Source organism: Leuciscus leuciscus, assembly GCF_965113295.1.
Source record: "Leuciscus leuciscus genome assembly, chromosome: 2".
Lineage (NCBI taxonomy): Eukaryota > Metazoa > Chordata > Actinopteri > Cypriniformes > Leuciscidae > Leuciscus > Leuciscus leuciscus.
Window position 1 is genome coordinate 49,712,818 of NC_138726.1, and position 14,052 is coordinate 49,726,869.

Genomic DNA, 14,052 nt, shown 5'->3' on the forward strand with positions numbered 1-14,052 from the left:
TCAGAGCGCAGGATTTGTCACTCGTATCGAGGAAGTGGAAGATGCGTTGAACGCACGCCCGATTTCAGTAATTTCTTCATGTTAAATCACGTATAACCTCGCACAGAAGTGATGGATTGGTCAGAAGGAGATGGAGTAAGAGAGAAAATGTTTCTATGATTTTTTTTGTTACGTTTTTAGATGGATCTATAAGAACGGTTAAGCTAACTTAGCATCTTCTGCTAACTGATCACCTGTGTGTTTGTGCTGATCGATTCAAGGCGCATTGAATAATATAACGTTACATGATTATATTTGACCTGTAAAACAAACCGTGCCATGATCATTGCCTTTAATAATCTATTATTGACCATACATATGGGCTACATATTGAACATTTGGTTTTGCAGGGTTTGTTTTATAGCTCATTGGAAGGTTAGATCGTCAGATTCCAAGTCAAGTTGTTTTTCTAACAATAACAAAATGCTGAATTGAACAAAATTGCTGTCTGTTATTTAAATGTGCACTTAATATTTTTTGCTAATTTAAAAAGTTTTACATATAAAGAAAATAATTAAATATTATTAAAATGATACATACTTGACATAAAGACTCCAGACCTATTCAGTCTTCTAGAAAATATCTGATTTATTTTGCATTGAGAGGGTCTCTCCCTCATGGGCGCTGCCATGTTGTTATCACATGACCAGCCTTGTCATGCACTTGTTTCAATAACAACTACTACTATTAGTATCAATAATAAAAATAAGTTTGCCCTTTCTGTCAATTATTCAATTGTGTTTTGTTGTGTTAATGTTTTGTTTTACAGTGCCACTCCCATGGTCACATGGGTGACAGTTGCCATGGACACGGCGGTGGCCACTCCCACAGCCACGGCCATGGAGGTCATGGAGGTCCTGGCTTTGGTGGTTTCATGCCCGGCAGCTTCCAGGGCCCGGGACCTCTTGATTCCACGCAGCAGCCGAGGAAGTTCTCGCACCCTGAGGACAGCAGTTCCTGGGATATCGTCAAAGCAACACAGTAAGACTTATTCCCTTGAAATGCAATAAACATTAATGGGATTACACTTTCGCATCACTGGGAATACTTAACAGCTGGTGATGTTATTAAGATACCCTGGAGAATTTTGGGCACAGCTGTGGACTCAAAGTATTTGTGCAATTCTGTGAATTAAAGCATGAATTTAAAAAAAAATTATGTTCAAGTCAGGATAGTCTTGTCAAAATATCGATATTTCGATATGTATCGATACTGAAATATCTGAAACGATTCCAACACTCCTTTCTGCAGTATCGAATTGATACACTGATACCAGCTGCGCTTTCTTGCTCTCCTCTCCGACAGTGAGTTGACACACATCCGCCTCCTCTCATTCACTCCGGTTAAATAGTGATGATGTGACTGGGTCTGAATTTTGGCACGGGACTGCACATAATTCTGCAGCGCGCACATAATAAACCCGCCTCTGACATACAAGTGCCAAAAGTAGCTCTTTTTCTTGGCTTATTAATGGTCAAATACATGGTCAGTAATGTCACAATGCCTATTTGGTGAGCTTCCTTGTGCTGTAAGCTATTGCATCATAATTACCCCATTGTAAAAACAAATACATTAAGTTAGCAAATATTTGTGAGATAATTGTAATGCTAATTCATAAACGTTTATATCTGAAAAAAGCTTTATTATATAAAGTGATCTCTTCAGAAGAAATTTTTGATTGCCTAGACTTTCAATAGATAAAAAAAATTAAAAAAAATATTACAAATATCTGTATATATTTTTGTGAAAAATCTTACTGACCCTGAGGTTTTGAATGGTGGTGTATGTTAATATTAACAGACGGGGATTCACAGTTTTACATGATTTTGTTTTTTATTTACAATAATAGTTATTGGTGTTAAATTGTGCTTAACTGACAAGTGCTTAAACATTTTAGTGGCATTTCAAGCATCCAGTAAACACGATGCATATGTTTTAGATCATACTCTTGAGGTATAGCTGTTCAGTAGTGAGTAGAAAGATTCATTAATCCTCCCTTTGTAGATAAGCAGACGAAACAGGAGTGATATTATAGAGTAGAAATGCAGGCTGTGCTTTTGTAATATCTGGGTTTCTATCTGGCGTCCATATTTGTTGTCTCACCTGCATGCTTCACACTGCTCAAATACTTCATTTCCATTAGAGGATGCATATCTGTTTTACCACTTGTTCAGGCAGAGAACCTGATGTGTACGTGTGTATACACATGATGCAAAAATAAACAAAATTTTTCCATTGTTTGTTTTAAATTGCAGGTTTGGTGCTCTTGAGAGGTGTAAAGAACTTATAGAGGCTGGTTATGACGTCAGGCAGCCTGACAAAGAGAATGTGACGCTGCTCCATTGGGCTGCCATCAACAATCGGGCAGATATTGTCAAGTAAGATTTGTTGTTTCATGCCTTTTTCATGGAGTTATAAGTTGATTTAGTTTAAGGTTCAAGGTAGAACTGCATGATTCTGGATAAATTGATCACAATTTGAACTAGGGCTGGGCGATAAAACGGTATCGGTATTTATCGACGGTACACCATTGTCGGTAACGATATAAAAAATGTTCGATATAGCGCTCAATATTTTCATTCAAATGCACGCGCGACCACCACAACGTCGCCCGACATCAAATGGCAAGCGGAACGAAACTGCGTTATTATTTTGTGCTCCACGGACCGTTTATCAGTTTGGACCATCAATGTCAGTGCAGCGCGAACAGAGCCCGTCTACGGAGAGCCTTGGCACTTCCTATTAGCCCCATTGTATCGATCTTGGTTGCAGTTCCATTAGAATTCCACTGGAGGTGATCGCGGGCGAGTGCAGACTGAATGGGAGTCTATGGGGCTAGACGGCTAAATTTGTCTCTTTCACCCGATTGCCGTTGAGAAATCTCAGATTTTATTGTAGGTTTTGCAAGTTCAACATGGGTTATAGGTCGAAAATTGAATGAACGAGTACTTATTTCTTTTCGATTTCTTACAGGTTGAGTTGTTGTTGCCCATAACACGCTAGCATTCTGCTAATGACGTCAGCATTCTGACGTCATTGACATTTTAAAAGACTTTTTAAACCAAATAAGTGACTCTAAAAAATCTAACACCCAGCAATGTGTAATTTCTTTGCATCTCCTTTCGAATACAACATTCAAATTACTAGACAAAAAATTATATCCTGAGAAAAGTGGATTTTGATGGTTTAGCGTCATAGACCTCCATTCATTCTGCACTCGCCTGCGAGCGCCCCCGCATGGACAGAGACGTGTTACTGCAGCCAGTCCAGAAACCGGAAGTAAGCAGAGAGTGCCAATTCTCTTCCTATTAGACATTCTCTGGCGCGAGCCGATCTTGATCAAGCGACACTGTTACTACACCGCGCTAAGAGATCCAGTAAAGAAAGCATTTGAATTCGCCACTGAAGTAATAACATCAGCGTGAGATCGAGTGAGAAACATTCAAATTTCTCCTGTTATTAACGGATCAAACTGCGCTGACGTGGAAACCAGGAGAAACATTGTGTCATGAATGAACTAGTTATATTTAAGTCCATAGATCAGCAACATTCATTGTATATGGATTTAATGTACTGTAGTAACACTCACAGTAACCATGTTTGGCAGGAATAGTAAAATGCTTTCAAGTACATCACACAGCTTTTCCCAGCACTTCAAAACTCAAATATTATCATATTTAAATGTTATTTTTAATGTGATGACCAAAACACATTTGTTCATCCTTCAAATATATTACCCCCATTTATAAAAGTAAATGTTTCAAGATGTAGGGAAAACTCAGACTTATTTAAAAATAACTTTTCTTTTTAATAATCTATTTTTTTTAAATCAAGGAAATTTCTTTGGCATTTCTTTCTTTTTGCTGTATCTCAAAATGTACCTAACCGTGACACCACTGTGTCGTAAGGGACCGTGAATTTTGTGAACCGTTACACCCCTACTTATTACAGATGTTGATCTACCTCAAAGTTTGCCTTGATTCTTCTACGTTTACACTTTTACATTGCACTTTGCACACATTTTATAACATTTTAAGTTCAAGAGTTTCTTTAACACTTACTTTTTTATCTTAATATAAGACATAAAGAAGATTTATTTTTATTTTAATTTTTTTTTGACTGCTAAAACTAAACTAATTAGTTGTTTGCCTCAATGTGGATAAATAAAATAAAAAACAGTGGTTTAAATTCAAACTTTTCTACTTGTCTTTAAAAAAAAAAGGTTCTAAAAAAAATTCAATAATTATCGATACCGAATGATATGAATCATTATATCGTGATAATTTTTTTAGCTATATCGCACAGCCCTAATTTGAACTAGAGATCGCTATTCTCCCACGATGTTGAATAGACAACTAAACAAAATAACGTGATTTACTATAGGTTCTGACTATAATTGAATTGCTGCAGTCCATTTTAAAGGTACCGGTATTTAATTAATTCGATTTAGTTTTATCGGTTTGAGTGAATTATTCAATGACTTGTTTCATTACTGAATGAATCTGCGTTTTTTTTTTTTACGAATCTCTTGAATGAATGATTCAATGGCAAATAAAATTTAAGTCACTTGTCGCCACCTACAATTTAGATAAACAATCTTTATTTGAAGCGCAAGTTACTTTCAAAGTGTTTTACTCTGTTTTGATAGATTGTGTAGACATTAGCGTTAATATCTTCTGAACTATAAAACATTTATCCAAGTATTTCTGTGATAATTTGAATGTTTGTGGTTAAAAAGGCTGTATGTGAAGCTGTTTGACACCTATACATGATAACTGCTCTCTCTGAGTCAGCGACCGCACTAATGCAGATTTGAAGGTTGCAGTGTGATCGTTCTTCTCAAAGGTTTAATAGACATAGATGAATCATTGTCATTTAGGAATAAGATTGCGTGGCTGTTTTAATTGAGATTGTGATCCTTTAACGATTAATCGTCCAGCTCTAGTTCAAGGTTATAGATCACTTTAAAATAGGGATGTACAATATATTGGCTATCATATAGGTATAGGCCAAAATACTTTCATTTTTAATGTTACCATTATTGGCCCTATGAGTAAATTTGTCCGATATCTTGAAGCAGATAAATAATGGATTATTTCCTTCAGATGCGCACCGTTCACCGTGATAGTTTTGTATTGCTTGAAATATGATTAAAATCACTTCAAAAAGAACAAATCGATGAAGTGCAACATTATAATTGTGTGCTTGGGGCTTTTAATGGTGAGTCTTTTGGTTTTTGTAATCAGGCTCTCAAAAATATTGATTGTATTTAGATTTATCAGCCAATATATCTGTTATTGGCTTTCAAATGTAGAATTATTGTTTATCGTTCCAGCCAAAACGTTAATATCAGTGCATCCCTACTTTTAAATGTTATAACACTGGAGTTTATTAAACCTGTTCTTATTTGTATGCATATGTTCTGCTGTATTTCATAGATACTACATATCTAAAGGTGCTGTCATAGACCAGCTAGGCGGTGACCTGAATTCTACACCACTCCACTGGGCCATACGGTGAGATACATTCCCAGCTGAAATAGAGATCATTTTGTAATGACACACCATAATGTGCTATTTAATGTAATGATAGAAGAGCTGACATCCGCATTCATACATCATACAAGTCACTAAAATTCCAGTTGGTTAAATGTCATTGCAAAAATTGCTTTGAAAATTTTTTATTCTTGCTGCATTTGCTTCCACTTGACAGTGTTTTATATCTCCCGATGGTGTTCTTTGTCACCTCTGAACAGGCAGGGTCATTTGTCAATGGTCATTCAGCTGATGCGTTATGGAGCTGATCCATCATTAGCAGATGGTGAAGGGTATCGCAGTCTCCATCTGGCTGTGCTCTTCCAGCATATGCCCATTGCTGCCTACCTCATGGCCAAAGGACAGGTGTGACACACACACACACACACACACAGTGACATTTTAAATGACGATAAAGGGTTTGAATACTGAGTAATGCTGTTGAATACACTTCTTGTTCCTGTGTTGTTGCAGGAAGTGGATACACCGGACATAAATGGACAAACCCCACTGATGTTGGGGGCACAAAAAATCATTGGGTAAGACGACCAAAGTCAATGTTTTCCTGTATTATATTATAATATTTCCTTTGGCTTAGGGCTGGGCGATAAAACGATAACGATAATTATCGCGTTATAATTTTTCTTGATAAAATGATATCAAGAGTTCGATAAATGTTCGATAATGTTTATGCGCCAAAAGCGGAACGAAACTCATTTGAACCGCGCGCCACACGGACCATTTATCCGCTCGGCTCAAAGTCCAAACAGCAGCGCGAGCTCACTAGAGCAGATGCCTTTACTCTGATCGGTCTCGGTCACGAGATCCAGTGAGAAGCGCTTGAATTCAGCGAAGAACACAAATGTCTCAGTGATTTAAACCAGTTTAAAGGCAGATGAAACAGCGCTGACAAACAGGAGAAACACTGTGCGCAACGATACAGTCAGAAGGCTTTTCCGTCTACAAATTCCCATAATTTACCATGGATTTACTGTAACGTTAGCCTAGTAATATTAACTGCACCATGAAATGTGGGATATACATATTGAATTGTATTTGTAGACAATGTATTAAAGGACTAATGGAATATAATTACAGTATTTAATAATGTATTTAGGCTTCTGTTTTTCATACAAATACCATAGAAACCATAAAGTTGCATTTTGCCATGATAGTGAGGTGCTGTAGGCTATGCCTGGCTTTATCTGTGGTTATCATGATCTAAATGCATGATACTGGATGACCAATGTTTTAATTTTAATAAAACTCAAACAGTCAGAATATTACATTTTACCAAATAAAAATTAGCACATGCAGAAACTAAAATTAATTGTCCAATAAAGATATTTATTTTGTTAAGGAAAAATGACAAATGTTTGAATGTTCCACCTCAGATGTGTGAAATGTTCTCCTGTTCGGCAAGTGTTTGTCATGATATGTTCTGACAATAAAGAGTAGTTTAAAACCACAGTTAACGCTCTGGTTTCTACAAAACTATCACTTAGGAGCAAAAATCTGCCTTTAAACTTGAAAGAAATAAAGATTTGACATTTATCGTGATAATTATCGATATCGACTGATATAAAAAAATTATCGTGATATTTTTTTTGGACCATATCGCCCAGCCCTACTTTGGCTTTAGCACAGTAACATAGTCAATTCTAAAAGTCAGTTATTTCATTTGGCGAACATTGTTATCATGTAATATCACAATTTGATTATAAAATCTTTTATCGAAATTTTTTATTTTAGTGTATATATATTTGTTGTAACTTTTTATAAGGGCTGCACGATTAATCGCAATAAAATTGCACACGATTTGGCAAAGGCTGCGATTATCTTATGCGCAGCTTGTCAGTGGAGTGCGGCTGATCGGTAGTAAATACTGCTCCATCTGAACGCCAGAGGGCGCTCTCACGCAAACACGATAAATATGCGCCGCCGCAGAAGTACAATAATGCGCATCATTCCAGGAAATCCCTATCGCTGTAGCTGAATAAACAGAAGATTGAAACGCTTTGATTTAAACATGACTTATAAATACATGACAAATAAATACAAAAAATACTATTATTATATAGATATAATACCGTCATTATATAGATCAGTGGTAAGAAGGCACATCATCTCACAGAAGGATGCTCAACTGTCGTTATGAAGTGAGTTTGGAGTAAAAGCATGTTATTAAATGTTGTCTTTTGTTGGACAAGAGGTTCATAAATGATTCTCGTGTTTGGAAAGATGTTGCTTTTTCAAATGCACGTTATAACTGACTCAAACTCGCAGTGCTTTCAGATGGAGCAGTGTTTACAGAGCCGTACATATCTGACAAGCTGCGCATAACAAATATAATCGCGATAAGCCAAATCGATTTAAAGTCCGCGTGAACCGGAAGTTGCAATCGACTTTTCTCCAGTGTTGTGACGTATTTCCAAGTGAAACGGAATATTGAATAGAGGGCAGGGTTTCACTTTAGCGCTCCTCCTCTCCATCTCTGCTCATAGAGACGTATTTAGGCCACGCCCACACCCAGGGGGAAAACAATCAAACCGTCTCCATTGACTTTGCATTGCGAGAGGCTGCCTCCTTGTCATTTCTTGCTTCTAACAAAAGACAGACAAATGCCTAAAAGCTGCTGTGTGACAAGGTGTACAGCAAACAAGCTAAAAAAAACAGAAATACGTTTTTATTAGCTCTCGACCTCAAAAAACGAGTGTTTAGGATAGTGTTGTCACGGTACCAAAATTTCAGTATTCGGTACCGATACCAGTGAAAATCCACGGTTCTCGGTACCAATTTCGGTACCAAAGCTTAATTTAGATTAAATGTACATAATTATATTAAAGTGTATATCACAAAGATGGAAACTGTAGTATTAAAAACACTTTACAATAAGATTCCATTTGTTAGATAACATTAGATAAAATGACCTAACAAAAAAAACAATAGTTATATACTGTCGCAATTATTCTCCTTTAGGGGTTAATTTAAAAATACATTTTTTAAATCTAAAGTTAACATTATTTCTGTTTACATTATTTAATGCACAATGAATGAAGTGAACAAACATGACCAATCAAGTGTTTTGTATTAAATAACATTCACAAACATTAATTAATGTTGTAAAAATATATTGTTCACTCAATGTGTTATGTTAGATAACACATTAAGTGATGTTAATGAAAGGTATCTTATTGTAGCATTACCAAACTATACAGGAGATAAAATATGTTTTATTTGACTTGACTATACTTTTATTTAATCCAAAACTGTACTCATATTTAACTTTAAAAGGGCTTTTTAAACCTGCTAAGAGTTATCCAGCCAAGAATAAGACTAGAACTGCTTTTCTGACGGACTGATATTAATGACGGCTTTTTATTTCTCATCTCCATAAATATATCTAGTTGTAAAGCTAATGCAAGGGCTAGAAATCAATTAATAGGCCTATGTCACACTTCCTCGTCGTCATGGAGAGCGCAGTTCGCACAAGCGTTTGTACTCCCTGTCTGTCGTTGCTATGCATCCATGAAAGCACATGGAAAAGTGAGCGCGCCGCTTCTATTAAGAGCGCGCTTGCCGCGCGCCATTTGAAATAACATATCTGCACGCGCAAAAACATCAGCACCACATCAGCAGCAGCAGCACCGCCGATCGCCATCAGCGCTTTTATGAAGAGGACGCAACTGCACGCGCTTCGGGCATGCACGCGCATCAAGTACCGGGTTTGAGAAAACCTGGTACCGTGACGTTAAAAAAAAATTAGTACCGACTTGGTACCGAAGTACCGGGTCTTTTGACAACACTAGTTTAGGACATAAAAGTGGATACAGGCAGTTGAGACAGAGTGTCACGTGTCTCATTACTATGAGAACTAACGTACGCCCGCTGGAGGAGACCGTAATCGGCAACACAGGATAGTTTATCTTACAGAAATATAATATATAAAACTGACATTTGGATATTTGACTCACCAGTGACCAAATGTTTAACTTACTGCACACGTAGTGTATTTTAGTGCATACTGAGTGTCAGGATCCCACAATTTACCCATTCGTTCCAGCCTGTATCCACTTTTATGTCCTCAAACGCTCGTTATTTGGGGTCGACAGCTTATGAAAACTTATTTCTGGGTTTCTTAGCTTGTTTGCTGTACACCTTGTCACACAGCAGCTTTTAGGCATTATTCTGTCTTTTGTTAGAAGCAAGAAATGACAAGGAGGCAGCCTCTCGCAATGCAAAGTCAATGGAGACAGTTAGTTTGTTTTCCCCCTTGGTGGGCGTGGTCTTCAGATTATGACGCGTTGCGCTCTGTCTCTATAGCAGACTAACGGTTTGAGGGGAGTGGTTAAGCGTTTCCCAACCCAAGCCGTCAAGCCTACATCATCAGAGAAGGAACGCCATTCCAGACCGGAAGTAACTTTTCAGATTTCGATTAAAGATTACCACGGCAAACTATTTTTTTGTGTGTATTAACTCAGATTAATTGTTCACCACAAGACTAGTAATATGTGCTAACAAATTAAAAAGGGTTAATTTTGATTTCATGTCGACTTTAAGTGCAATTACATGTAAATTGCGATTAATCGTGCAGCCCTACTTTTTATCAAAGAATCTTTGATAGGTGTGTTACGGTTTCCGAAATGGTTTCAACATTGATAATAATCAGAAATGTTTCTTGAGCACTAAATCAGCATATTAGAATGATTTCTGAAGGATCATGTGACACTGAAGACTGGCGTAATGATGCTGAAAATTCAGCTTTGATCACAGGAATGAATTACATTTTAAAATATATATTGAAATAGAAAACAGTTTAATAATGTCAGTATTATATGTCATAATATTTCACAAAATTTAAATTTTCTTTGTATTTTCATGTTTTATAGTCATCTTTTTATCTTTTTCTGACATTTGGCACTTAGCTAGTGTTAATTTTCGAACCTTCACTCAAAACGTCTATCATAGAGTATATCAGATGTGACCTGGCTGACAATGTGTGTCTTGATGTAGGCTGTAGTTAATCTCTTTCCTGTGCTGGTGTTTCTCTCTTCTCTCACACCTTTGTTGCTGTGGTTTGCTGAAACACAGACCTGAACCCACAAACTTCCTGATAAAGTGCAACGCTTCAGTGAACGCGGTGGATAAAGTGAACAGAAACTCACCTCTACACTGTGCTGTACTGGCCGGCAATGTGGATGCGGCCCACATCCTGCTGGAGGCTGGAGCCAGCGTGGACCTGGAGAATACCAATGTAAGTGTCCACACACATATTGCAGCACCTTTCTTTCCAGTCTGACAGTAACGCTCTGTTTAACAGTTATTCCTATGTGAAAGTACTTGCATTCGTTCCACATACATCTTAAATGTGTTATTTTTAGTTATTACATGTCCATCACTTAATCCAAAGCTGCTATGATGCTGTTTAAACCAGAAGAGTGCTCTTCACTCACCTGGCCGTTCAGTTTGTAAGTTGAGCATTAGCTTGTGTTGCTGATGTGGTTGTGTTATTTTCAGGGTCACACTCCCATTGACCTGGCGCACCAGGTGCACAGCCCTCTGCTCATTCACACGCTCAGTGCGACGAAGGCGGAGCGAATCAAAGCCAACTCCACATGTTTTAAACTGCTCAATAGATACAAGGTAACCGCATGCTCACACACACACACACACACACACACACACACACACACACACACACACACACACACACACACACACACACACACACGTGCCAAGTTTAAACCCCTTTATTGTTTAAAATATTTTGAAATCAGGTTTCACTTCGTGATGTAGATTTGATGCTCTAAAATCTGGAGTAATATTCAGATTATTTATGTATTTTGGATTTGAACAAACCTCTAATTTTAACGTAGTATTAAGCATTTGTGCTATAGATAGAACTCTGAATTTATTAGATAAAATAAAAAATTAATAAAAATAAATGGTAAAATTGTCTATTTTAATATACTCATTATTATTATTATTATTATTGGATATGATGTGAATGTTAAATTATATGGATATGATCCTAATTATATTAATTTAATATAATATAATATAATAATATTAATTATTATTATTTTAATTTTAAAATTCACAGTAAAATTAGTAATATGCAAAAATTACAGTAAAATTCATCGATTAGAATATTGTATTTATTATTATTATTATTATTATTGAATATGATGTGGATGCTATGTTATTGTGGATATGACCTCTAATTAAAAATAACTATTATTATTACTGAATTGTTTGGTAAAATTTGTATCTATAAAATGTGTCTACACATTATTATTATTATTATTATTATGATTATTATGATTTATTATTATTATTAACAAAAACATCAATATGTTTTTATTAAATTAAAAGTGTAATGTTTATTTAGATATTGTTTCAAAAAGCTAATGAATGTTAAAAATATGAATAAATGTATAAATATAAATAATCATAATAATAATTCATAGTCATAATAGTAAAATTTGTATCTATAAAATGTGTCTACACTATTATTATTATTATTATTATTATTATTAACAAAAACATCAATGTTTTTATTAAATTAAAAGTGTAATGTTTATTTAGATATTGTTTCAAAAAGCTAATGAATGTTAAAAATATGAATAAATGTATAAATATAAATAATCATAATAATAATTCATAGTCATAATAGTAAATAACATTTTCTTAAGAATATGTAAAGCATGAAGTTTAATAGTAAAAAAAAGAAAAGAAAAGTGTGTTTCATTGCATGTGGATGCCAGTTTTAGTGGTTGTATTTGTTACAGGCAAACACACACACACACTCCCACACACACACACACACACACACTTCTCACTAACCTTATTAAGGAAGACGCGAGGCGATTATTTGAAATCCCAGGGCTGTATTTAACCTTGAATTAAGCTTCCAGAAACAAAAGCAGCCAATTTCTCTCATAATGTGTGTTTGGCCCTGGAGAATTCTCCATTTTTAGGTTTTTATTAAACAAGAAAATAACATTCCACTTATTCTCTGACCCACATTCCTCTGCTGTAACCCTGATTTTTCATTGCTGTTGAAAAGAGTTCATTATTCAGAGTGTGTGTGTGTGTGTGTGTGTGTGTGTGCTTGTCTGTCTCAGGTGTGTCTACAGTCTGTGTTCAGTGTTGTTGCGGTCGGAGCCATCGGTGCCATATTAGACATGAAGAGTGAGTCCTGGTTACTGAAGGGTGTTCTGCTGGCTTGCATCATGGCTGTGATCAACCTCACTTCAAGGTGCAACAAACACACTGCCTTTATTCATTCATTTTTCATATAGCAATATTTACCATTTTCACAACAAATGCATTTGCGTTGGATATGATGTGACTGATTGTATGTCTAAAGTGACTAAATACAAATTGCTCATATAACATATTCTCTAACATTTTGTTCACTAAAACTATGTACACCATATTGATAGTTTAAAATCAATTGATAGTTTAAAATCAAATGCATGTTTTTGGCAGAAAAGAAAAGATGTGAATGGTCTTTGTTGTTTAATTTTGTTATTATTGCCTCGATGGCAAAGCAGGTCAAAACAGAACAAAAACAACAACAGACAAATTAAAGAGTAATTTAATAAGCAGCTACCCAGAATTCCATAACAACTGGTTTAGTATTAAATTGAGATTTTATTCAAATGTATTTAAATTGTATTGATTATTAAATATTATTATGCAAATGTCAGTATTAATAATAAATGCAATTTTTTGTTATTTGTCTTATTAAATCTGTTTATATAATTTGCGATGCCATTGCACATACATCAGATAATTAAGCAAATTTATTTTAAGGATTCAGATGAAAGAACAGATTGAAACAGATGATTAAAGTAAACATTAAAGCAAAATGGACAATTATGAAATAGTGCAGCATTTTTATAAATAATAATAATAATACATTTGATTTATTTGGCGCCTTTCTGGACACTCAAGGTCGCCTATATATACATGTAAAGATCAACAACATCTCTTCTCTTACTGGCGCGAGGGCGGGACAACTTGTCACTCGCATGACATCGACCAATAGCAAACCACAACCATCCAATCAATTCCTGATGGACTAAATCATGTCCCGCCCTACATGTTTTGTGCCATTTTCATGTTTGAGAAGTCGTTTTACTCTGATGTACGTCCAAAAATACAATATTAATATATAAAATGGCATGTTCTGAAAGGAGAGAAGGAATTTAAGCAAATGCAAATAATATGTGAACTGGTCAAGTATGAGTGTGCAATAATATTTAGTTCCTCACGAGGGCGCTGTTTAGCCTGAGAGTGCTACTTGAAGGGATAGTTCACCCAAACATTTAAATTCTGTCATCATTTACTCGGCCTCAAGTTGTTCCAAACACGTATGAGTTTCTTTCTTCTGCTGAACGCAAAGGAAGATATTTTAAAGAATGTTGGTAACCAAACCGTCAATGCTATTGACTTCCATAGTATGGGAAAA

The 14,052-nt window shown here is 35.7% G+C and overlaps 1 protein-coding gene across 1 annotated transcript in view; it reads left to right on the plus strand.

Moving 5' to 3' along the window:
* The window catches only part of zdhhc13 (zDHHC palmitoyltransferase 13), a 21,966-nt gene continuing 7,914 nt past the window's right edge, over nt 1-14,052 (plus strand). The window contains exons 1-9 of the mRNA XM_082157828.1: nt 1-135; nt 809-1,020; nt 2,295-2,417; nt 5,478-5,555; nt 5,795-5,939; nt 6,048-6,112; nt 10,665-10,827; nt 11,091-11,216; nt 12,701-12,834. Coding sequence (XP_082013954.1) covers nt 112-135; nt 809-1,020; nt 2,295-2,417; nt 5,478-5,555; nt 5,795-5,939; nt 6,048-6,112; nt 10,665-10,827; nt 11,091-11,216; nt 12,701-12,834 — 1,070 coding nt within the window. The 5' untranslated portion in view covers nt 1-111. The remainder of the gene's footprint in view (nt 136-808; nt 1,021-2,294; nt 2,418-5,477; nt 5,556-5,794; nt 5,940-6,047; nt 6,113-10,664; nt 10,828-11,090; nt 11,217-12,700; nt 12,835-14,052) is intronic.